The following is a 22,988-nucleotide window of genomic DNA, read 5'->3' on the forward strand; positions in this document are numbered from 1 at the left end:
GCGGTAAAAGCTCCGAGTCCCAAGGCACAACATTGTGTCCACACCTGCTCCAAGAAAAAAAATAGCTGCCTCTATTTTTTATTTTGAAATGAATATTTATTAAATAATTATAAAAAAATCAAGCAAAATCCATCATCTGTGTCACATGTACTTCGAAAAATAGTCAGACAGATCATGTAACTGTAAATACCTAATCAAAATCTCGGTTATCTTGCAAAGACATAAGAAATAACCAGTCCTGTTGGTTGCCTGGTAATATCAATATTTAACCACCTCTTCCTACCACAATTCAGGACTGGAGTTGTGCAAAACATTAATAGTGAAACAACAATGACACCACCACTTACAATTACCATGTCCACTTCAGGAAAAAAATTGACTGTGAAAACTTAAACATCACATCTACCATGATCTCTCCACCGCCATACAGTCCCTGAAATCTAACCACCAGACAGTGATCAAACCAGTAGACAAAGGGGACACCATTGTCATGGGCGGCGAATATAATAGGCCAGGGGAGGCTCTCCCATGGCTGCTGGATGCCCAGTTGAGGGAGTTTGGGGGGGGGTGGGGGGTGGAAGAGAGAGTTTTTGCTTTATTATGCTCCATGCAGGTTCCAGGGCAGCTGAGGAGGTGGTATGTGCTATTCAGCTTCCTGGGTTCATCAGTAATCTTCCTGGACTCCCTGAACTGATGAACCCAGGAAGTTGAGTAGCAAATACTGCCTCCTCAGCCACCCCGGAACTTGCATGGGGCATATGAAAAGCTTCTTCAAATGAAAATGAGAAACATTTCCCTGTGGCTAGGCTGGGGCTCCTCTGGGCAGGTGGAGGGGGCTTGGGGCACCTCCAGGCAGGTGGGGAGGGAGGAAGGCTCAGAGCTTCGGCTAGCCCATGACTCCTCCAGCTGAGGGGGGAGGGCGCTCCAGCTTCTGGCCTGTGCGAGGCTCCTCTAGCCAAGGGGGAGGAGGGGAGGCTCGAGACTCCTCTGAGTGAGTGAGGGTCTCATGGCCCCAGCCGCAGGGGAGGGGCAGGGGATCTCAGGACTCTGGCTGCGGGGGGGGGAGGGGTGCAGGCGGACGTTAATGAGGCCAACTGACAACTCTCCAACATCACCTACTATAAAGATCTCAAAGAAGATCCGACACCACACCACAGGACATCATCAAATCCTTCCCCAAACAATTCCAAGAGTAACTCTACAAACTGATTCCCCACAAACTCATCCCATTGACCTCCTACATGCTTCCCAAGATACAAAAACAAGGGAACACAAGCAGACTCATCCTCTCTGGCCACAGCACTCTTACTGAAGGAATATTGGGACTCATAGGAAACCATCCTCTAACCACTCACCACACAAAGGGCACAACTGACTTCCTTCACAAACTCTGCAACATTAACAACCTCCCTCAGAACACCATCCTCACCACCATGGATGTCACTTCCCTATACACCAACATACCTCACAATGTCAGCATCATCGTCTGCCTCGAAATCTTTACAAGATAATGGACTATCCACCCCAAAGACATCAGCAAACTCATCCATTTCATCCTCACCCATAACAATTTTACATTCAACAACAAACACTTTGTTCAAACCATGGAAACAGCCATGGGTACTAGGATGGTCCCCAATAGGCCAACCTCTTCATGGGCCACTTTGAAGAAGAATTTTTGGACAAACAGCACAAAACCAGTGATATACCTGATATTTTCATCTTTTGTACAGACTGTTTAAACTCCCCTCATAGATTTCCACCACAAATTCAACAACCACCACCCATCCACTAAACTCTCTCTGGAACACTCCCACACTAACATCAACTTTCTGGACCACAACAAGCTTTAACAATGGAATCCTACAGACAACCATACACAAGAAACCCACAGATCACCACACCTACCTTCATAGATCCAGTAATCACCTCAAACACACCAAGAAATCTTATCTACAGCCAGGCTTTCAGATACAACAAAGTATGCTCTGAGGAGAAAGCCCAGGATATACACTTTAACACACTTAAAACCATCTTCACCAAACAAAGACACTCCACCAGACAAGTAGATCACATCATGGAACAGGCCACCCAAATGTCCCAAGAGAACCTGCTTCAATACAGAAATAAAACCCTCTCTGACCAAATACCCCTAGTTGTCACCTGCAACCCTACGCTGGAACCCAACCGGGGTATCATCAAACAATTACAACCTATACACAATGGGGACCCCATCCTGAAAGAAATATTTCCTGACCCTCTACTTCTGGCCTTCAAACAACGCCCTCTTCAAGCTCATCATCAGAAGCAATTTCCCCACAGACCAGGACACACCAATTCAAAGAGGCACCAGACCCCGCCAGAACAACAAATGCAAAACCTGCAGGCATATCTCCACTGCTGTGATGATCAACAGTCCCCACAACACACCTTTCAAGACCCATGGGTCCTACACATGCCTATCACAACATGTGGTGTGCCTCATCCAGTGCACTAAATGCACCAATAACAATGTGCGTTAAACCAGACAATCAATACGCTCTCAAATGAACTCACCCAGGAAAATGATAAAACACCCTATCACTTGTGCGTGAACACTTTTCACAAAGCGATCACTCTATATCTGACCTATCAGTCCTCATTTTCAAAGGAAACCTGCACAACACTTTCACAAGGGAACTTAAATTCATAATCCTGCTAGACAATAACAATCATGAACTGAACAGAGGCACTGGATTTGTGGCTCATTACAACAATCTGTAACCTACTAACCCCCTCTTTTTGTCCTATGACTCAGAGGTGTTAACGGGCCACTTTGTCTTGAACGATCACTTACAATACTGTATGTGCTAACTCCTTATGCTAAACAATGTGTTCCACTTTGCATTTAGCTGTCACACTCAGACAGTGCTTAATTTGTAATGAAAGAGGTACCAGGACTCATGCAATTAGGTATTAAAGCTTAAGCAATTTTTTTACATTCATAACTGATGCAGCAAGCCCAGAGGTGCTGGGGCTATGAACTGCCAAGTCTAGCCCTGGCACAAATTAAGCACTGCACTCAGTCTCAGAGTACCTGTCTCAGACCTGAAGAGGAGTTCTGTGTGAAACTAAGACAGCCAAAACCCACACAATTCTGAGTTTCGTTACAACCCTAAAATCCTCAGCAGGTTCACAAATTTTTCCAATCACAACATGGATCAAATGGTGAGCAAACCTGGCATGAGTTTCTAGCAAACCTGGGCTTATTTACTTATTCACGAAGAAACTATGCAACTCAGTGATTTCAATATTAGGCACAACTTAATGCTTTCAGCTAAATCCAATATTCCAAGTGAAACTCGGGGGTTTCAGAATCACACCAGTACATGCCATTTAACATTGTCCTACCAGACTGAAAGTTTATACCAGCCTGAGAAATATTATCTAGCTATTTAGGCCTCAATCTTGCACACACATGTATTTACATTAGTAACTTTTTAGACACATGCATGGTCCCATTACAACAGTACTGATTGCCGTAATCTGATTACAACAGACTGAGACCATAAATGGGAAGTTCTGGTAGAATTGTTCAAATGGGCAGAAACTTTCAAATGCAAAATTTTCACTGTAATTCTCATAAACCACCTGCAAATGGTAGCATAGAGATTCATATAGTCCTATTCGGGGATGCCTAAACTCACACTTGATCTTAGCCAAAAGGAAGGCTAAATCATCCTGTAATAATGAAATAGAATATCAAGGTTGGAAAGGACCTCAGGAGGTCATCTAGTCCAACCCTCTGCTCAAAGCAGGACCAATCCCCAGACAGATTTTTGCCCCAGATCACTAAGTAGCCCCCTCAAGGATTGAACTCACAACCCTGGGTTTAGCAGGCCAATGCTCAAACCGCTGAGCTATCCCACATAATCACATCTACACAATGTAAAGACTTTAGGCCAGATTTTTTTTAAAAAGATGCTTAGGTGTTGCTCCAGTCAGTGTTGCAAAGCCTAAGAATATGTCCACACTGTAGCTGGAGATGTAATTTCCAGTTCAGGCAGAAAACCCCATGTTAGCTCTAATCAAGCTATCGCACTAAAAGCGTAGCTGTGGTGGCAGGATGGACAAGCCACCCTGAGTACAATCCCATCTGACACCCTGGGTATGTAGTCAGGGGGGTGGCTAGTCTATCCTGCAGCTCATGCCACCACAGCTACACTTTTATTTTTAGCATGGTAGTTTAATCAGAGCTAGTTCTAGCAAGAGTGTGTCTACCTGAGCTGGAAGTTACACCTCCAGCTCAAGTTCAGACATACCCTAGCTGACATAGGAGCAGGGGTGCTGGGACAGTGGGGGCAGGGGGTCATGGCCCCATCACTTTTTACTGGCTGTAAAGGCGAGCCAAAGAGGGAGGGGACAGAGAGAAGCAAGCGTGGGGTGGGGCCTCGGGGGAAGGGGCAGCATGGGAGAGGGCCACGGTTCGGGTGCCAGTGGTCCCTCCACACACACTTGTAGGGAGCTTCCACCGCCACTGCTTAGGAGCCTAAGTCTCGTGTGCAGAAGTGATTTAGGCTTTTAGGAGCCTACGTCTTATTGAAAGTCAATAGGATTTAGGCTTCCTAAGAGCCTAAATCAATTCTGAAAATGGGACTTAGGTGGTGCAATGGCAAGTGAAGTAACACCTAAATACCTTCAAAATCTGGAGCTAAATCAACCTATTTCAATACCAAACAGATACTGGCTTTTTATAGACCAGGCTATCAAGTGAGAGGCTCACAGACAATGTACATTCAGGAAGATATGCCAAGAATAATTATTTTTAATCTGAATGCCACAAATAATGAAAATCTGCCCTGTCAATTCATACAAAAGCACAGTAATTGACTCAATTATCTTCACTTCTAAAAGCTCTCCACTATTCCTGACCCGAATACTTACACACTCATTAGTCACAGAACTAAATCAGAAAAAGTTATGCTTCTCCTAATACACTAATTTGGCTGAAAAAATTATTTATTCTCTGTGCATAAATATGGGAAATGCTTCAAAGATGTACAACAACAGCACTGTAAATAAAGTGGTTTCATTCCTATGTATTGCAAGTGGGGAACCAAATCCTTATGTCCTCAAATAAGCCTAAATGCTTGATGCTTCCTTGAGAACATTTCTAAATTTATTATTTATATACTCTGCTAAATATCTATCTTATTTATCTCACACCGTTAACATCAGTGATGTATTTTAAAGCTACAACCATGCCACCCACAGTAATTATGCAAAATGATAAATGGACGCAGATAAAGACTACCAGTATATAAACAAATACTGTACAAATGTGTGTGTGTATAGATTAGAAATACAGTATGAGGAGGTTTTCTGTGATACTTGTATTAGACAACTGCCCTCAAAATTGCATCAGTTTTGTTTTCTAGTGATCCAGGTCAAAGTATTAAAGTAGTCAGCTGAAAGAGGAATAGCAAAGATTTATATCTCCCAAAATATATAAGAAATCTGCAAAGGCCTGCCCCTGCAATCCTAGATGACCTCTGTGAGTAAACCTTACAGGATCAAGCTCTCAACTTATTATGAACCATAAGTAATTTTATTTTATTTTTATTATTTAATGTATTTATATTGACTATTGTATGTGTGTCCTTCTCTCCCTATATATATATATATATATATATATATATTATGTGTGTGTGTGTGTGTGTGTGTATACACACACACACACACACATATTATATATACACACACACACACATATATATATTATATATACACACATACACACACACAGAGTTATTTTTAAGTAAATTGCATGAAAAGTAAAATAGTTGAACTTAGTATGCTCATTACTATTATTTTAAAAATTCTTAATGTAGTTCCTCTATACACTTACTTCCAAAAATATATCTACTTAAAGTTTAAAAAGAGATTTTAAAAAGACAGTACAGTGTTTTCAGAAGAGAGCATGTGTGTGTTATTTTCCCGTAATGGATCAAATATTTATATTCTATACTTGTTCTTTATCCCTTCCAAGTTTGCACTGAACTCTGTATAAAGGACATTTTGCTGTTTCCCCTCAATGTCCATAAGGAAATCCCATACAAGTTAGATACACACATTGAGGCTATAGAGAAGCGATCCCGGAGTTGGGTAACATAAGTGTCTAGAATACTTATATAGCAGCGTTAATCTAAAGCACTTTAAAACTATTAATTCTCACAACATCTCTATGAGGCAGGTAAGCACCATCGTTACCCATTTTTCAGATGGGTAAACTTAGGCCAACATAAGTTATATGACTTGTCTAAAGTTACTCAAGAAGTTAGTGACGGGGGTGGGAATTGATATCAGGAGTCCTCTTGCTTTCTAACCCTCTATTCTAATCAGCTGACAACACCCCCTGCTTTTGGCAACAAGAAGCACATTGTGGATTCAGAAGGAGGATTAAAACAACCATGTCATGGAATAGGAAGAGCCATGGAAGTTGAGGGTATCTGGATCTAGCGTTTTGTTTTGGCCCATAATAAAGATAAGGCCACCTACAAATCTGGGATCTGGATTCAGATCCGAATCTCTCTGAAGTTCAGGTGTAATGGTTGGTGATCAGAAGATTTGGTCTGTGTCCTTCTCTATTTGTAAACCCTTTGAAATCCATCACATTCCAGGTCCATCACTTCAATTCGTCATGAACACAGACCTATCACAGTCAGTGAATTAGATAATCTATATTCACAGTGCTGAAGACTCACCTCAATTTCAAATCCAAATGTTTCATTATCTTCTTTGACAATAGCAAGAAGCCGTCTGTAAGAAAAATACATAAATCTGCATATAAAGAACACAGCACCCTATTTGGGGGGTTTATTTATTACTAAGAAATGCAAAATGCCGCTATTTATCCAACTGTGACATATCAGCCCTATCAACAGTCTAGATTCATGGCATGCACATTTACAGACAGTCATAAATCTTAGGAGCCCTTCCTCTCAATATTCAAATTACTTTTTAAACCCACCTGCTCTACACTGCTTGCTAGCTACTGTGTGCAAATGAACCACCATTCTCTGTCTGGTATCTGTGCTGTACCTACTCTTTGCTGTTAGATTGTAAGCTCTTCAGGGAATGGCTTTTATTTCATTTTCTGTTTTATATTTTTACTATCCATACATCTATAGCACAATATAAATCAGAGCAAGTATTATAGTAAAAAGCAAATCTCTTTACCTTTGTGGCTCAGAAGAGTCACTTAAGGAACTTGATCTGGTTAAAGCAAGCTGGAAACAGAAATAAAGTTTGCCATTGTCAATATGTCTATACATTTAACTTTACATATACAATGAATAAAATCAACAAGTTAACAGAAAACTACACCCTGTATCCTACGGGAGGACAGAAGGTGTTACTGCTGCCTAACCACCCTCGGTGTTCCCACTGGTGTAGGAGCAGATGCAGAGTGATTAGGGGATGTGCTGAATCAGGGCATCTCACATACACTCTCTCCAGCCATTCCTGGCCACTTTTGGGATTGCATTGGCTGCACGCAGGTCCCTCAGTAGAGGAGAGAGTTTGTAGCCACTTTGCAACCTCTCCCCGGCAGTTTTCATCTTGTGGGTGCTGTACCTTAGGTAATGCCTAAAAAAACAATATAAGCCTGAGATGAATCTAGTCCTAAAACTATACTGGGTAAGGGAAGACCAGAATAGAGATCCCGTTCAAGGTCTTTGTACCACCATCCAATGGTTGGCACTTGGGTGGTCTGTTAGTCATGCATGAATTCAACAGCAAGGTTCAGTATTCTCCATAGATCTGTTGTAAATCAAATCCCTCTGATCTTCCATACCATTCCCAGTCTCTGTGTCATTTCCAAATGGAATGATGAGGGAAGAGACATGTCTCTGGGAAGTTTGGTAGATTACGTAGTGCTGTACCAGTCAATAACAAAGGCACTTCTGACGCTACATCCCTCAGTAATAAACACACAGTGGCAAGTGGGAGCGGGTCAGACAGAAGAGAGAAGAGATTTCATTTTGTTAAGCCGTGTCTAGGTCCATAGCGATGGAGCTGAATTACAGAAAGGTAAACTATAAACAAACTGGATTTAATTTGAAATAAAAGTTTTAATTAAAACAATAAATCTGATCAACCTGATGAAAATGACAACTGTAGAACCTCAGTTTTAGAAGCTAAATATAAGATTGCAAACCAATTTCCATTCCTCTTCAAATCCATCTTTTTAAAGCTGGCTGGCTACTTCTAATTAATAACTGTCAATATATAAACCTGTCTGCTTTCTAGGGCTGACTTACCATTTCATGTGTAACACTCAGTGCTTTTACAGGTCATTCATCATACATTGTTTCAGTATTGTTATGATACAGAAAGTCACCGGTAGGAGAAACATTTCCAAATGGGTGTGAAAGTCACTTAATATGATCTTTCCAGACTCTTTGATACAAAGTGGAAATATGCAGTTTCTGAATCTAACATGTGAAAACATTTTGGACATGATATACCCTTATGTGACTCCAGTGTTATGCCACTTTAAAATCTGCAATAGTCCTCCACAGGAAATCTGCAATGAATCAAGCCTTATTTAAAAAGCTCTCCAATATCTGTATAGCCAAATGTCAGGCATGAACCTGCTGCTAATAGGATAAAGATGAAACCCATTGATATATTGTGTTACCACTGGCCAATGGAAGCATGAGGTAACTCACAGCACACTTTTGTACTGGAAATTGCCACCTAGTACCTTTGTGATCAGCTTTCAAAAGTTCGGGAACCGGTGCCCTTAACACCAAAGCCCTGGAGGGGTATGTAACTTGGTTAAGCGATGACTAGTATACCTGCTGAAGAGTTTGAAGGCTGTAAACATAATGGAAGGGATTGTTTAGGGTATTGAAAGCAGTTGTAATTAAAAGTAATGGGCTGAGACTATGAAGAGGGAAAATTTAAGCTGAATAATAAGAAAATATTTTTGAGAGTGAGACTGGTTCGACTGTGGATTCCACCCCCCATCACTCCACCCCCCAATTGAAGTGCTGGGACTTTAATTGCTTGGGACATTTTAAACTGGAAAGGACAATAGACGGTACTCTGTAGGGGGAAACCCTGCGCTGGTCGAGTAGCTGAAGTGTTTCCTATGATTCTAGAACCTATTTTGCATAATGTAGGAATGCCATGTGACAGTATTTTGTGGAACTTTCAGATAGGAGGAATGACTCTTAATGTTCACTGATAGGGCTTTGGAACAGAGCCTGGAGCTCGAGTGCGGAGCAGCTCCAGAGCAGTGAAGCTGCAGGTTTTTGCATGGAGCTGGAGCAGAGCCGGAGCACAGCTCCAAAGCCCTGACTGATATTGTGGAAATTATACTGCTGTGCACTACGGAAAATGTACAACCTGATCAAAGTCTGAGCTGTGCAGGTCTGAACACCCGCTCTCTGCAATCAGGCACAGCCTAGCCTACACATGGCCAGAATCCACAGGCCCCAGACATGCTATCTTACTAGGGGGTTGTAGGTGTATCACAAATGCATTATTTGGAATGATGTTGGGAGCCATATAATGTACATGAATCATGCAGTGTGTTTTTCAAAACATTTGGGAACCCTTCCAAATGCAGTCTGAAATATGTGGAGCTCCAAGGCCAGTAAAGGGCATGGGCAGGGCTGGTTCTAGGGGCAGGAGAGCAAGGCAGTCATCTTCCAGGGCATGTTGAACTGCTGCGCCACTCAGTTCTTATTTTCTTTTCCTCTAAGGGTGGCAGGGGGGCAGGTGCTAAAAATATTTTCCATCCTGTCCAGCAAAATGGGTAGGGCTTCTCCTGGGGTAGGTAGTTCTAATCAGAGTTAATATTTTTATCGTGCCAACAGTGTATTTTAATAGCACAAATACTTTTTACACGTCTCTGGCACCTTCCAGTGGAGGACTTGAAAGCATTTTACAAACATTAATACTTAACACCCTGTGAAAAGGAGAAGAGCTCTGTGTAAGCTCAAAAGTGTCTCTCTCTCACCAACACAAGTTGGTCCAGTAAAAGATATTACCTCACCCACCATATCTCACCCCATGAGAAACTCAAGTAGAATGATCCCTGTTTTACAAATGGGGAAACTGAGGCAAAGATAATTAATTGACCAAGATCACACAAGAACCAGCTGAACCACCAGCAGGACTCAAATCTTTTTGACTCCCACTCTTGTGCCTTTACCACAAAGCCACTCTTATCTCTGCCAGCATTCATCCACGAGTAGCCAAATGGGCCTATTACCTTCTCCGCTGACACCAATGAGAAATAGAGATACATCAAAAGAACAGACCACCTGGGCTGGGATTCAGAGGCCCTCCGTTTTGGCTAACTCTGCTCCCATTGAAGTCGATTTTCCATCGTCTTCAATTGGAGTAGAATTAGGCCAATGCGGAGCACTTTTGAAAACCCCACAATAGGAGTATTGCACCCACACAGCGGTACTTCCGGGAGTGCTGTGATAGCAAAGGAAATGCTGATTTGCTAATGCTAATTCCAGCATTTCTAAAAGCAGATATAAGTTTCACCGGGAGTTATTGGGGTGACTAAATCCCCATGTGTGAGCAGGTATAGGAGTGTCTGTGTGACACCACTCGTTAGAGGAATACTCTTATCTCCATGCACGGTGGAGTCCAACAGCATACACACATTCACGAGGCCAGAAAACATAACTTGATATTTCAGGCAAATAGAAAAGTATTTAAGAAATCAGGAAGGATTCTGAAAAGGGCTAACATTAATTTTAAGCAAAGATTCTTGCCAAAATGTAGATTACAAATGAGGAACTACTGGCCTGTATCACAAAAATGTCTATGGACTGCAAGTTAACATAATAAAACATATGACAGACTTCAGAGGGATAAAACTGTGCCTCATCATAAAACAACCATCTCTGTACAAATCTTATTTCAGAAACATGTATTTGTTTTGGGGGAGGAGTGTTAGATGTAGGTTGTTTGTGAGAGTTAAATATGCACATAACTTTTAACTGATCTACTTCTCTAAAGTATCCATCAGATATGTAATTCTTTGCATAGGGTGGTTCTCATAGCAAATACATGTGTTGCAATTTATTTTTAACAAACATGGTCACGTCACAACCGTTACTGTAGATGTTCTCTCTAAATCAGGCATGATTGCCATAGAAAACTGTGCCTATCACAATCATCAACAGCATTCCACAGAAATATATTAATCTGTCTAGTTCTGGTTCTGCTTTATCTTCTCCAGTATTGTACAAAGAGAAGGATTAAGCGCAGTTATATTGTTATACAAAGTGAATGCTTAAGTGCACAATCAGTATGCACATATTCTTTGATAATTTGTGTTAATGTGTTTTATGTACTTTCAATTTAGACTGCTTTACATTCGATTGTTAGATATATCCTATAAGTGCTTATTTGCCAATTCAAAGCATTAGCAAGAATAGAAACGGGCTTTCTTAAAAGTCAATTACAAACAGAAATCTGTCATGCTCTGAAAGAAAAAGAAAGAAAAACAAAGAATATTGTATTGAGAAACAATTCAAATCAGAATCACTTCTAGCAAAATACTTCAAACCAGATGGACACAACTAATGAGGTGCTTTCAATCATAGATGTGGAAGGCAGTTCATGAGGGAACCAAAAGCCCAAATACTGGAGCAAAGTAAATTAAACTATCAGAAACACCCAGAAATCAAGAGTCTTCTCAACACAGCTGTAAACAGAACAAACCCTAATGCAGTACAGCTAGGGACTTAGCTGCAAAAGAACTTTATGTTCCGAGTTGCCCTAGAAACTTACCATATTAGTGTTTCGTTTTAAAGGTTTTAATCACAATCCAAGAAAACAAATTCCCCTTGGTGTAATTCCACTGACTGTATTAAAGTTAAACCAAGGTTGAATGTGGCCTGCTACATTCTACAACAAACCTTTAAAAATCACATGTTGATAACCTTGTAGCTTACACTTAGAAATAAAAAAAATAATTGTTTCTCTGTGGTTTTTATTTTTATCTGTTCTGCAAAAACTGGACCTTCCACAATGTCAAAACCTGAAAACATACCTGTTTGCGTCCCCTTGGTAACGTTCCCACTGTGTTTGCCAGACTCTGAATTCTTCTATTATCCATCTGGGGACTGCACATTGGATCCAAGTAAGGTGTGTAACTTGGACTAACACAGTAGCCCACAAAATTGGCATTCCGGTTTTGCTGAATGAGCTTTCTTAAGGACATGTTGGACGAAGGGCACTTAGACTGGCATTGCTAAAGAACATTGCTTGGCTGAGGAAACTAAAACTATAACCTCCTCTGCACGCAATCAAAAGTAGCAAACAGAAAGAGCCCATGTGACTTGTGGTTTAGGTGCATGTTACATAAATCACTTCTTGCAGATCGCCAACATTACTCAATGTTTTTTTAAGCTCATGGGAGAGCTAGGAGATGCGTTTTGCAATTAAAGAAATCTGCTTGTTTTTCCACTCCTGGATACAAGTAGAACTCACATCATGCAGTTTTTATGTTCTGTGATGGTTTGTGTTTAAAAGACCATCTTGCTTTAAAAAGGTCCCTGAATTTGACATTCATTCTTACATTTGCTCCATGTCCCTTCATATCCCTCAAATTATCATTGACATAAAAAAAAAATAATGTTTTTGCAAATAATGACTTCAGTGAAGATTTAGGGACATCAGAAAGAATTAAAAGGACTTGTCGGAAAGTATTCACTGCAAGAAAGCACTATTCCTGCACAGTGATGCTCTTAAAAGAGAAATTGCATTTTGCTGTTAATTATCAATTCTGTTCCAAAAAGAAAAATTTATGTAATTCCAGGCAAGCAGGAAGGCGATACCAGGCAACCCATAGACAGAGCCATGAGGGGAGGAGGAGCATGCCAGTCAGTTCACAGTCAGAGAGGGCCATGGCATGAGGATAAAGTTAGGTATTTCACAGCTCATGGTCAGTTTGCTGGTAGGTGGGGCCTCAGAAGGATGGTGACACCAGACAAGCCACAGACAGACAAGGAAGTCAGAAAACTGTTCCAAATTGGTCCCCCAACAAGTGGGCTCAAATGGACAGGCAGCACTATAGCTGATAAAGGCACTCCAGAGGTCCCAGAGGCAGGGGTGCTGGAACAATTTGTATAGTGGGGATGCTGAGAGCCAGTGGACCAATTTATACACCCTGTATATGATGGAAACCACTTCAAGCCATGGAGTGTAATAGCAACCCCAACACCCCTAGTTTCAGCACCTCTGAGGAGGCTCTACCACACATATCACCCATCAGTCTGTCACTACACACACTGCATACTCACAAGATATTGAGCACCGTATTGCAAACAATGGCTCAGACTCTCTCCCCTGATCAGACTCCTTTATACCTCTCACGTGATACAAAAGGGCACGATACAGGTTGTATGTGGCCAGATAGAGAGGATCTCTCAGCTAGTGTAAAGTCAGAGCAGGACTGGGACCACCATTCACTTGTACATAGGCCGCCACACAGATGGTTGATTTTTGTAAATATCCATAGCTTGAAGATGGGATTTTATAACTGGTTCCTTTTCCTTGAACATTTTCGCTGGTATTGTTTCCATTTGCTGCTGGGACATGTGAATGGGTCACAGTTGGTTGGGGTTGTTTTGTTTTGGGTTTTTTTATTCTGTTTTTTTTTAAACTTCCTAGCGCAGCTTCTTCACTGCTTGGTTCTCAAAATATTTTATTTATGGGGAAACAAAGAAGTCCATAGACCACAATTTCAGAAGTACGTCACAAATAGAAAAGGGGCAAATAACATTTCATAAACCCAAATTTGAGAGAGCCCAGCTACCAATTGGCTACAGTTAAACAGTTCAAGAAGAGAAAGGGGATAGAATACAGGAACTTTCCAAACACTCCCCTCCTCTCTCCCCCCCCCCCCCCCCCACACACACACAAAATCATCTTTGTTTTTCTTATAGCTCCTGTATAAAAGTTGACATTACCACTTTCAGACATCAGCAAAGCAGAAAGATGGAGTGTGAAGATGTCAATACAAGTATAATACAAGCCTGAGATGCTTGCCAGATCCACCAGCCTTACCTCCTTTGAACCTAACAGCCGAAAACGTGTGTGAGAGAAAACAAGGAATTACCTATGCTTCACCAGAGTTCTGAAGCTGATTAACGCAAGAAATACTGTCTAGCCTGTCAGCCCAGAACTGCTGCTCTGCCAAGAATGCCATTTTCTGATGGCCAAAACCAGCCTCTGGGGGAGTCTGAATGGTCTGATGGAAGTTCTCTGAAATTCACTTTCATTTTTGTTCAATGTATGAAGATGAACACTTGAGACTCATGGATGAGTGTCAAACAAACATTAAAGTCATCAGGATTTGTCATCTATAGTGGTTAGTACTAGCATGCTCTTGAGATCTTGAACAGAAGATTTAGGGCTTCAGACTATCACAGAATCTCAGAAGTTACATTATTTTTTCTCAATACGTCCTTCCTATGTACCTTTAAAAAAACGTGTGTGTCTGGAATACCCAACCACCAAAAGGAAATTCCAGCACATAAAATCACAGGGGTCATGCATCACACAGAATATGGATAGTGGTGAGCTAAGTGCAAGAAGGTTTAGAGAACTCTGCCAAAACTTCAGACTAGGGCAGAAGTTACAGATTCTAATTCCTCTCATCTTCTGCTAGCCACATGGATTTCAGTGCATTCTTTTTAGTATCCATATTATGCAGGGGGGAATCTGATACAGTGTTTGATTTAGATCTGGTTTGTACTTCCTTTTTACTTGTTCAGTTTTAGTAAAATGCTCTGGGGGAGAGAGTGGAGTGAGAGTGGAATCTCTCAAAAAAGATAACTGACTTTAAATGATGCATTGTGGAAGACACAGCAGCCATATATTCATTTTAAAGCAGAGACCTGCTCCCTTTATCATCCTTAAATAGAAAGACAAAACAGAAGCTTAAAGTCAGTAACAATGTATTTGGGAAGTGGTGAATGGGGCCCCCCTTTCAAATATATAAAGCATGTAGAATGTAATTGCTAGCAGAATTCATTTTCTTAGCTGTTGTTAATCTCTTTTCAGATGTAGTAAGTCCATTTTCCCACCTATCTGATCTGAACTCAGCTGTTTCCAGTGTCTAGCTCAAAAGGAGATTTGCCTTAGCTCTGGTTTCCTGTACAACTGTGAATCAACTGACAACCAGCCACAAGCACCAGAGTGTGAAGAGCAGTAAGGCCACCTTCAAGATGTTCTTTGCACAGCAGCACGTATGTGAATTCTTCAAGCTACTCTAATGTAGTGGTTAGGGTTACCATATTTCAGCAAGCAAAAAAGAGGACGGGAGGAGCCCCGCCCTAGCCCCGCCCCTGCCCCTCCCACTTCCCGCCCCCCCAGAACCCCCAACCCTCCCCCCGTTCCTTGTCCCCTGACTGCCCCCTCCTGGGACCCCTGCCCCTAACTGCCCCCCAGGACTCCACTCCCTATCTAAGCCTCCCTGCCTCTTGTCCCCTGACTGCCCCAACCCTTATCCACACCCCCACCCCCAGACAGACCCCTGGGACTCCCACGCCCCATCCAACCACTCCCCACCCCCTGACAACCCCCCCCAGAACCCCGACCCATCTAAACCCCTCTGCTCCCTGTCCCCTGACTGCTCCGATCCCTCTCCGCACTCCTGCCCCCTGACAGCCCCCACCAGAACTCCCAACCCATCTAAACCCCTCTGCTCCCTGTCCCCTGACTGCTCCGATCCCTCTCCCCACTCCTGCCCGCTGACAGCTCCCCCCCAGAACTCCCAGCCCCCCACCCCCCCGCTCCTTGTCCCCTGACTGCCCCCTCCTGGGACCCCTGCTCCTAACTGCCCTCCAGAACCCCACCCCCTACCTAAGACTCCCTGTTCCTTGTCCCCTAACTGCCCCCCTCCTAAGACCCCCCCCAACTGCCCCCCAGGACCCTACCCCCTACCTGTACCCTGACTGCCCAAAACTTTCTCCACTCCCCCCAAAAAGCCCCCCCCCGTTTCTTGACTGCCCCCTCCAGAACCTCCCTGCCCCTTCTCCTGCCCCCTGGCCCCCTTACCCTGCTGCTCAGAACAGGGTGTTGGGCTCTGTGCGAGCCGAGCCGGACACGTGGCTGCGCTCCCCAGCACAACAAAACCCGGTCCCTGGCCCTGCACAGTGCTGCTGGACCGGGCTGCAGGGGAGAGCTGCCGGCTCAGAATGCAGGGCGGATCCGGCTCCTCTACAGCTGCTCCGGAGTCCAGCCCGGGACTTTCCTGCAGCCCTCCCAGCTGCTCGCTGTGCTCTGCCGGGGGAGGGGGGAAATCCCGGACATTTTGAGTGCTTTACAAATTCCCCCCGGACGCTATTTTTAGCACAAAAAGGAGGACATGTCCGGGTAAATCCGGACGAATGGTAACCCTAGTAGTGGTTTCCAACCTGTGGTCTGCAGACCCCCCCAGGAGTCCACGGACTATGTCTAAGGGGTCCGTGAAAGACAGACTGAAAACTGACTGAACAATTTTCAACTCTACAGACAATAGATTTTCAAAGGGGTCCGCACCTGCATTTGAAATTTTGTAGGGGTCTGCAAATGAAAAAAGGTTGAGAACCACTGCTTTAATGGATATCTGGGGAATCATCTACTTCACATAATCACCATTAGAGTTGCTAGGGAATATCCTTATTCTTTTTTTTTTTAAATATAGGGTCTGATCTTGCATTCCTTCTCAAGAAAAATTCCCAGTGACTTCAGGACAAACCCAGAGTGTTCTGCAATAGTACTACAAAACATGGCAGGTTACAAGTGTGTTATTATATGCTTTTGGACAATTACTGTATTGTTTTAAAAGTTTGCAGCAATGTAGAGCACACAATCTTTTGTGCTAGGAAGGAAACCTCGAATGGCTTGAAGTATGACCTGAACTACCTAGCATTCATTTTACATACTGAAGAGATTTGAAGCTTCGTCCAGCCACTTCCCAGACATTATTCTAAAGTCCTTCACATTCACAAATCCTTTCCTGTGGTGCTTGTATATTGGTGCTGTTCAAAACAAACACCAGCGAAGGCAAGTTTCAGTAGCACAAAAAGTTTTTGAAAGGCAGGTGGTCAAGTCACCAAAACCAAAAAAAGTCACAAAAATGTGAAATCAGATTTAAGACAGATAGGAATTTCCAGACTGGCAAAATTACCAATGGGCTACAAGTGGCCAGTTCTTGATGCTTCGGAGAAAGGTGCCAGGATCCTCACAAATTGACTTGTTTATTTAAATCAATGTAAGATTTCTAAAATTTCCTAAGCACTGATAGCCTACACAAGACTGTCCACACCATTTAAAGTCCCATGCAGGGTCTGCATAGCAGCTGCAAAGCAGATGCCTGTGCGCCATGGAAGAGGTCTTTATGCTGGCTCCAAACACTACCCCAAATTTGTTTTTAAATGGTGGTATTATCGTGACATTTGCTGCCATCATATTGTTCACTCTGCTTTTGTGTTACACCCCTTCCTCCATTCTGTGTCCATCTGCTACTCTGTGTTTATATGGTGCTAGTACAGTGAAGTCTGGATCTTGGTTGGTCCCTAGCACTGCCAAAATAAACAAAAATATTGATAATGAATCTGCTTTTGACCCAGATTCTCCACACAGGCCCTGCTGTTCCAACCCCTAGGTTAAAACAGTGACCATGGAATAACTGTACTGTAGTACCATGGCCTGCCCATGAGTTGGGGGTTGAACTCCATCATCCAAATCCAATGTCTTTTGCAGTCACTGAATTTTTCCACAGACTTTCCCAGGCCTTAAGTTTCCTGCACAAGCCCAGCTGCTGGATGTGCACAGTGGTGAAATCCCACCAATTACTTACTTGGGGGGGGGGGGGGTTGTTTTGTTTTTTAACCAGTTTCACAAATTTTTGCCCAAGTTTGCAGTTTTAATTCAGAAAAATGTGTGAAGCAAATCAGATATTCCCCAGGTGCACAATACAGCTCATCTGTTTCAGCCACTTCTTCCCTGTTTTCTACAAGTTCCTGCTCTCCTAGCATTACCAGAGGGTGACTGTGTGTCACAGAAACCCTACCCGCAGATTTAAGTTTCTTCATGATGTTCTAACCTTGGCGCTGATGCTGTTATTTTCTTGTACTTGGCACAGATGGAGTCTTTTCCCTTTATGTATAATGTGGATAGAGATGGGCCCAAATCATAGCCCAGAGCAGAACATAGAACTTTGGTGGGGTTACAAGCTGGATCCGAATTGGACTGACCGGCTAACCCTTATCTCCATATGCAGCTAACCCTTATCTCCATAATGGGCCATGCTGACTCCTGGCTCTAAAAGAACCAGACCTGGATAATAATTAGTCTAGTCTCCCATCCATTGTCTGGCTCATATATTTAGATTGACAGCTCTTTGGGGCATGGACTGTTTCTTACTTGCACAGTGACTAGAACAATGGTACCCTAATTTTGTTTAGAGCTGCCAGGCTCTACCATAATACCTACTACTCAGTAGCGTAGTGGTAAAAGAAGAAGCAAGTAAGTTAACCTAACCTAAACACCACATTCACCAAATGAGAAGTGGGTAAACTCCATTTACCTGGGTTTACCCTTGATACACTACTGCTACTAATAATACAGAAGAAAATCAGGCTACAATTTTTCCATTCAGGACCATTGCTGTTCCCCTCCAGATTTAAATAGAGGGGATTCAGCCATCAATCACAATAACTACATCCTGGTATACCTTAGGTCCCACCCCTGCAACCCTTGGATCAATGGGACTACTACCATAGTGAAGTCAAATGCATGTGCAACTGTTTGTAGGAACGAGGCCTTCATGATCATCTCTCCATTTTCCCAGGAGTACTGCCAGGGATTACAGGTTAGGGTTAGCTATCTGAATATGCTACGGTGAATAAAAGCCTGAGATTGGGGAAAACGCCCCTAAAAATTGTGCAGGCATCTCATATACTTGGGGCAATGTCTCACATCTACAAAGAATTTATTCCACCTAAATTATCTTCCAGTTGCAGAAGATCCAGACAAATCTTAAAGAATGGCGTCCATCCCCTTCTCAATTAAAGGATGTAACTATGCCAGAAAAAAACAAAACGATTTCTTACTGAGTTTTGTATTTTTATTTCTTGCTAATCCAAATCATTCCCATCAGGCTTTTTTCATGCAGCGAAATTCTGTCGGCAAACAAGCTCCATGGAATGCAGAAAACTGAGAATTTACAAATCAGTCTCCTAGTCCCAACAATATCCCCAGAGGGTGAACATTAGAACCATGACATGCTGTAGTCTTCTTAGCAAGACCAAAGTGTAAACATTCTGGCAAATCGGACCGGGAGGGATGATAAAGAAAAGGACCGACCTGAACTACAATTTTAATTGCCCAGTATACGAGTTCCCAAGAAGTAGACTGACTGAATACCCAACATATGATAAAGCTGCTCTTCACATCATCGGCAATCCCTTGAGGTCGAGGATGATCTCTTTCACGGGTTTTATTTTTCATGGGTCCTTTGGTGACTGAGGAGTCTGATCCTTGAGCCACAGGCTCATTGCCAGACATTGCAGGTGTTGTCGGAAAACCAGATTGGGCCACGATTGTTGCGTGACAGTAGTCTGTCCTTTCTTTTCTGGCATTTTTCTGTGACCAGGGCAAGGCGATTTGAGGCAATTTTCCTCAAAAGTGGACATTCCTTCTCTGACAAGTCTTCGCCTGTTATCCCTATCCTGGGCTGCTGTCTCCCAGGGTGTGGTATCTATGCCACATCTCTTTATGTTTATCTTGAGGGCGTCTTTAAAGCATTTCTTTTGGACTCCCTGTTTTTCTCTTTTGGTGAGTTGGGCATACAGCAGTTGTTTTGGTAAACGTACATCAGGCATGCGCACACAGTGCCCACTCCACTTCAGCTGGTGCTGGATAATCAAGGCTTCAACACTGAAGAGTTTGGCCTCTGTGAGAAAACTGACATTAGTGCAGTGATCCTCTCACTTTATGTTGAGGATCTTCCAAAGAAAGTGCTGGTGCTGGCATTCCAGGCGTCTTCTATAGGTCTTAGCATGGTATTAATAGTTCAGATTAGAGAGATTTCTAGCAGTCTAACAAATCAGTCCTTTTAGTGCTCAGTCCTTGCCAGTGGACCAACAAAAAAATCAATGATAGGATGGAGCTGAATGAATGCTGTTCTCTCAGTAGTGCTGGATTCTACAATTATCTAGACTGTAACATCTTTAGGGCAGGGACTCTCTTTTTGTTCTGTGTTTGTACGGCACGTAACACAATAGGGTCCTGATCCATGACAGGGCTCCTATATGTTATCTTAATACAAACAGTAAATAGAAATAAAGGAAACGCTGAAAAAGAACCAGTCAAAAACTAGTGGAACTATAGGTCCATGAATGGTGGCAAACTGATCTAACTAACAAACCCTGATTAGATCTTGATTTATCCCAGAGTACAAACATTTCATTCCATTTAAAACCCATTCAATAATTAACGTAGTAATATTCTAATGCAGACATGACCTTTCCCTGACTATACTCTGAAAACAAGATGGAGACAAAGGATACATTTGTAGTTAAGATATAGCACTAGAATGCAGAACGAGCTGAGGTCTGTTCCTGGCTCTGCCACAGTTTTCCTATGCAACCTAGTCAGATTTCACAAGTGAAGCAGGGTTAGAACAACTCATTACTTGGGAAATTTCTAAGGTCCTGTCTAACCTATATTTGTGTGTTAATGTCTAACTCATAGGAACATAAGAATTCCCTTACTGACTCAGATCTGAGATCCAGCTAGTATCAGTTCAGTATCCTGACACTAACAGTGGCCAGCATCAAATGCTTCAAAGGAAAGTGCAAGATAACATGCTATAGACAGATTTGGAATAATCTGTCCTCCCGGAGAGTCTCCACTTAACCCCTAACAGTTAGAGATTGGTTTAAAATCTGAAGCATATGGGGTTTTATTCATTTACTTTTATAACTCTGGATATTCTTATTATCCATATAAATGTCCAATATCACTTTGCATCTTGCTAAGCGCAAGCTTCAGCAACATCCGATGGCAATGAGTTCCAGAGTCTAATTGTTCATTGTGCATAAAAGAATTTCTACTTATTGGTTTTGAATTTTCTGCCTTTCAATGTTATTGAATGTCCCCTTCTTCTAGTATGAGTCCCCTTGATCTTCTATTAGTTAATTGTGTTAATTGATTGACCATTAAATTAACTAATTTGATTCTAAATGCAAATGTAACACTCTACAAAGGTTTGTTCCTAGTTGAGGATCACCCTTGTGCTTGGCTAGGACCGCATGAACCAAGGACCCAGAACAAATCTGCGTGTCGTGGAACTAATGTTTGTAGACTGTCTACAATAGTGCTAGTTAACTGGAAATCAGTTAACAGGAGATAAAACATGATCAAAATTCTAGCCATGACAGGGCCGAAGGAAAACCCAGGTTATAAAGAAAGCAGTGTTGGTGATTCACTAGATGGAAACAGAACTCTTCCCTCTAAGTCATTACCAAAACAACATTCCAGATCGGTGCATGGAGGCTGTGTGTTGAAGGAAGTGCCATCTCTCAAATGAGAAAAAAAAATTGAAGTCCTGATCACTTGTGGTCATCCTATAAATTCTTTTCCCAGTAGCAGGGAAGTTAGCATTAGTCTACTGATCAAGTCCTAGTTTGGGTAATTTTGCCTATCTAAATCCCCCTGCAGCTCCTATTGGATATCATTTTCTTCATGTCTTTTCTTAAAGGTTTGTGTAGTATTATTCTACATTAGTAAATTGAGGTGGCCAGAAATATGGTTTGTTTCCAATGGAAGATTTTGAATTTTGGCAGAAATTCAAACACCAAAAAATTCAGCGGAAAACCTAAATATTTTGTCCAATTGCAAGACCTAGTGGGAGTTATCGTTCAGATGCCTTAATTCCTGTTCTCCTCTATACACCAGGGTTGCTGGTCAAACTACATCTCCCATGAAGCACTATGGGCTCCCCTTTGGAGAGGGGAAATAATGCACCTTGGAGACCCTGGTCATGGTGTAAGGTGGAAGATGCAGCCCCGCCCATAGAGTAGAAGGGGGGGACATAAGGCAGCCAAAGAAACTCCCATGAGCCAACTCAGCTGCATTTCCAAATTGAAATATTTTGTTTTTCAGGTATTCAATTTTTCAACCAAAACCACCTATTTTTGATATGGAAAGCAGACACTTTCCACACACAAAAAAAATTCATTTAGTCTAAACCCATTTGATGTCCCAAAGCAGTTCCAATGGAACATTTTCAATCAGATTTATAATTAGGTAGTGGCTGTGTTCAACCCTAGAGGTTGCTGCATTTCATTGTATATCAATAGGCTATAAAGTGTTTGAGATCGTTCCACGTGAAAAGCACTGTACAAATGCATCTGGATGGCTGATCAATGGCTGACGTGTAATGACTCACAGTGGTCTCTGTCCTTTTTTTAGTGGACAAGCGTGCACATTATACATAAAAGAAAACAAAACATCAGATTCAGGCCCTTCACTTCTGAAAAGGGAGGTGACAGATATTAGAGCGAGCATAAAAACTGAAATAACTGAATAACTTCAGAGACAAGAAGTAGTTTCTCTGGATCAAAATTGGGGTAGCAGGGGTGAAACAGCTTTCATTGCCACTGTCCATGATGGCCCTATTCTGTGGTTAATAGAGTTCTTCATCCTAGCTCATTTCACCAGCACTCATTCCACTTACATTTATTAAGAGCAGTTTACACAACTTCCAGTCTTCCTCCTCCACACCACTTGATTAGATGAATGCAGCTAGAGTAAAAGGAAACAAAATTATGATAGACCAGAAAGAGCCTGTTTCTCATAATACAAACTAGATAGTATCTCAGCAATGACATCTTTTTACTTGCTAACGCAAGATAAGTAAGGTGACTCAATCCCTGTTATATTTTTCCTATTTGCCATTATTTTGCTGATTATCT

The 22,988-nt window shown here is 42.2% G+C and overlaps 1 protein-coding gene across 3 annotated transcripts in view; it reads right to left on the reverse strand.

The window, feature by feature from the left end:
- CYTIP (cytohesin 1 interacting protein) overlaps nucleotides 1-22,988 on the reverse strand; it is a 45,857-nt gene that overhangs the window by 14,554 nt on the left and 8,315 nt on the right. For 2 of the 3 annotated variants that reach the window (XM_065561757.1, XM_065561756.1), the window contains exons 2-3: nucleotides 7,219-7,268; nucleotides 6,744-6,798 (exon numbers count right to left, since the gene is read on the reverse strand). In XM_065561757.1, coding sequence (XP_065417829.1) covers nucleotides 6,744-6,798; nucleotides 7,219-7,268 — 105 coding nt within the window. Of the gene's footprint in view, nucleotides 1-6,743; nucleotides 6,799-7,218; nucleotides 7,269-12,067; nucleotides 12,359-22,988 lie in introns of those variants that run through there. The other variant, XM_005296933.4, reaches the window with a different exon arrangement.

The sequence above is a fragment of the Chrysemys picta genome, chromosome 11 (assembly GCF_011386835.1).
Source record: "Chrysemys picta bellii isolate R12L10 chromosome 11, ASM1138683v2, whole genome shotgun sequence".
NCBI lineage: Eukaryota > Metazoa > Chordata > Testudines > Emydidae > Chrysemys > Chrysemys picta.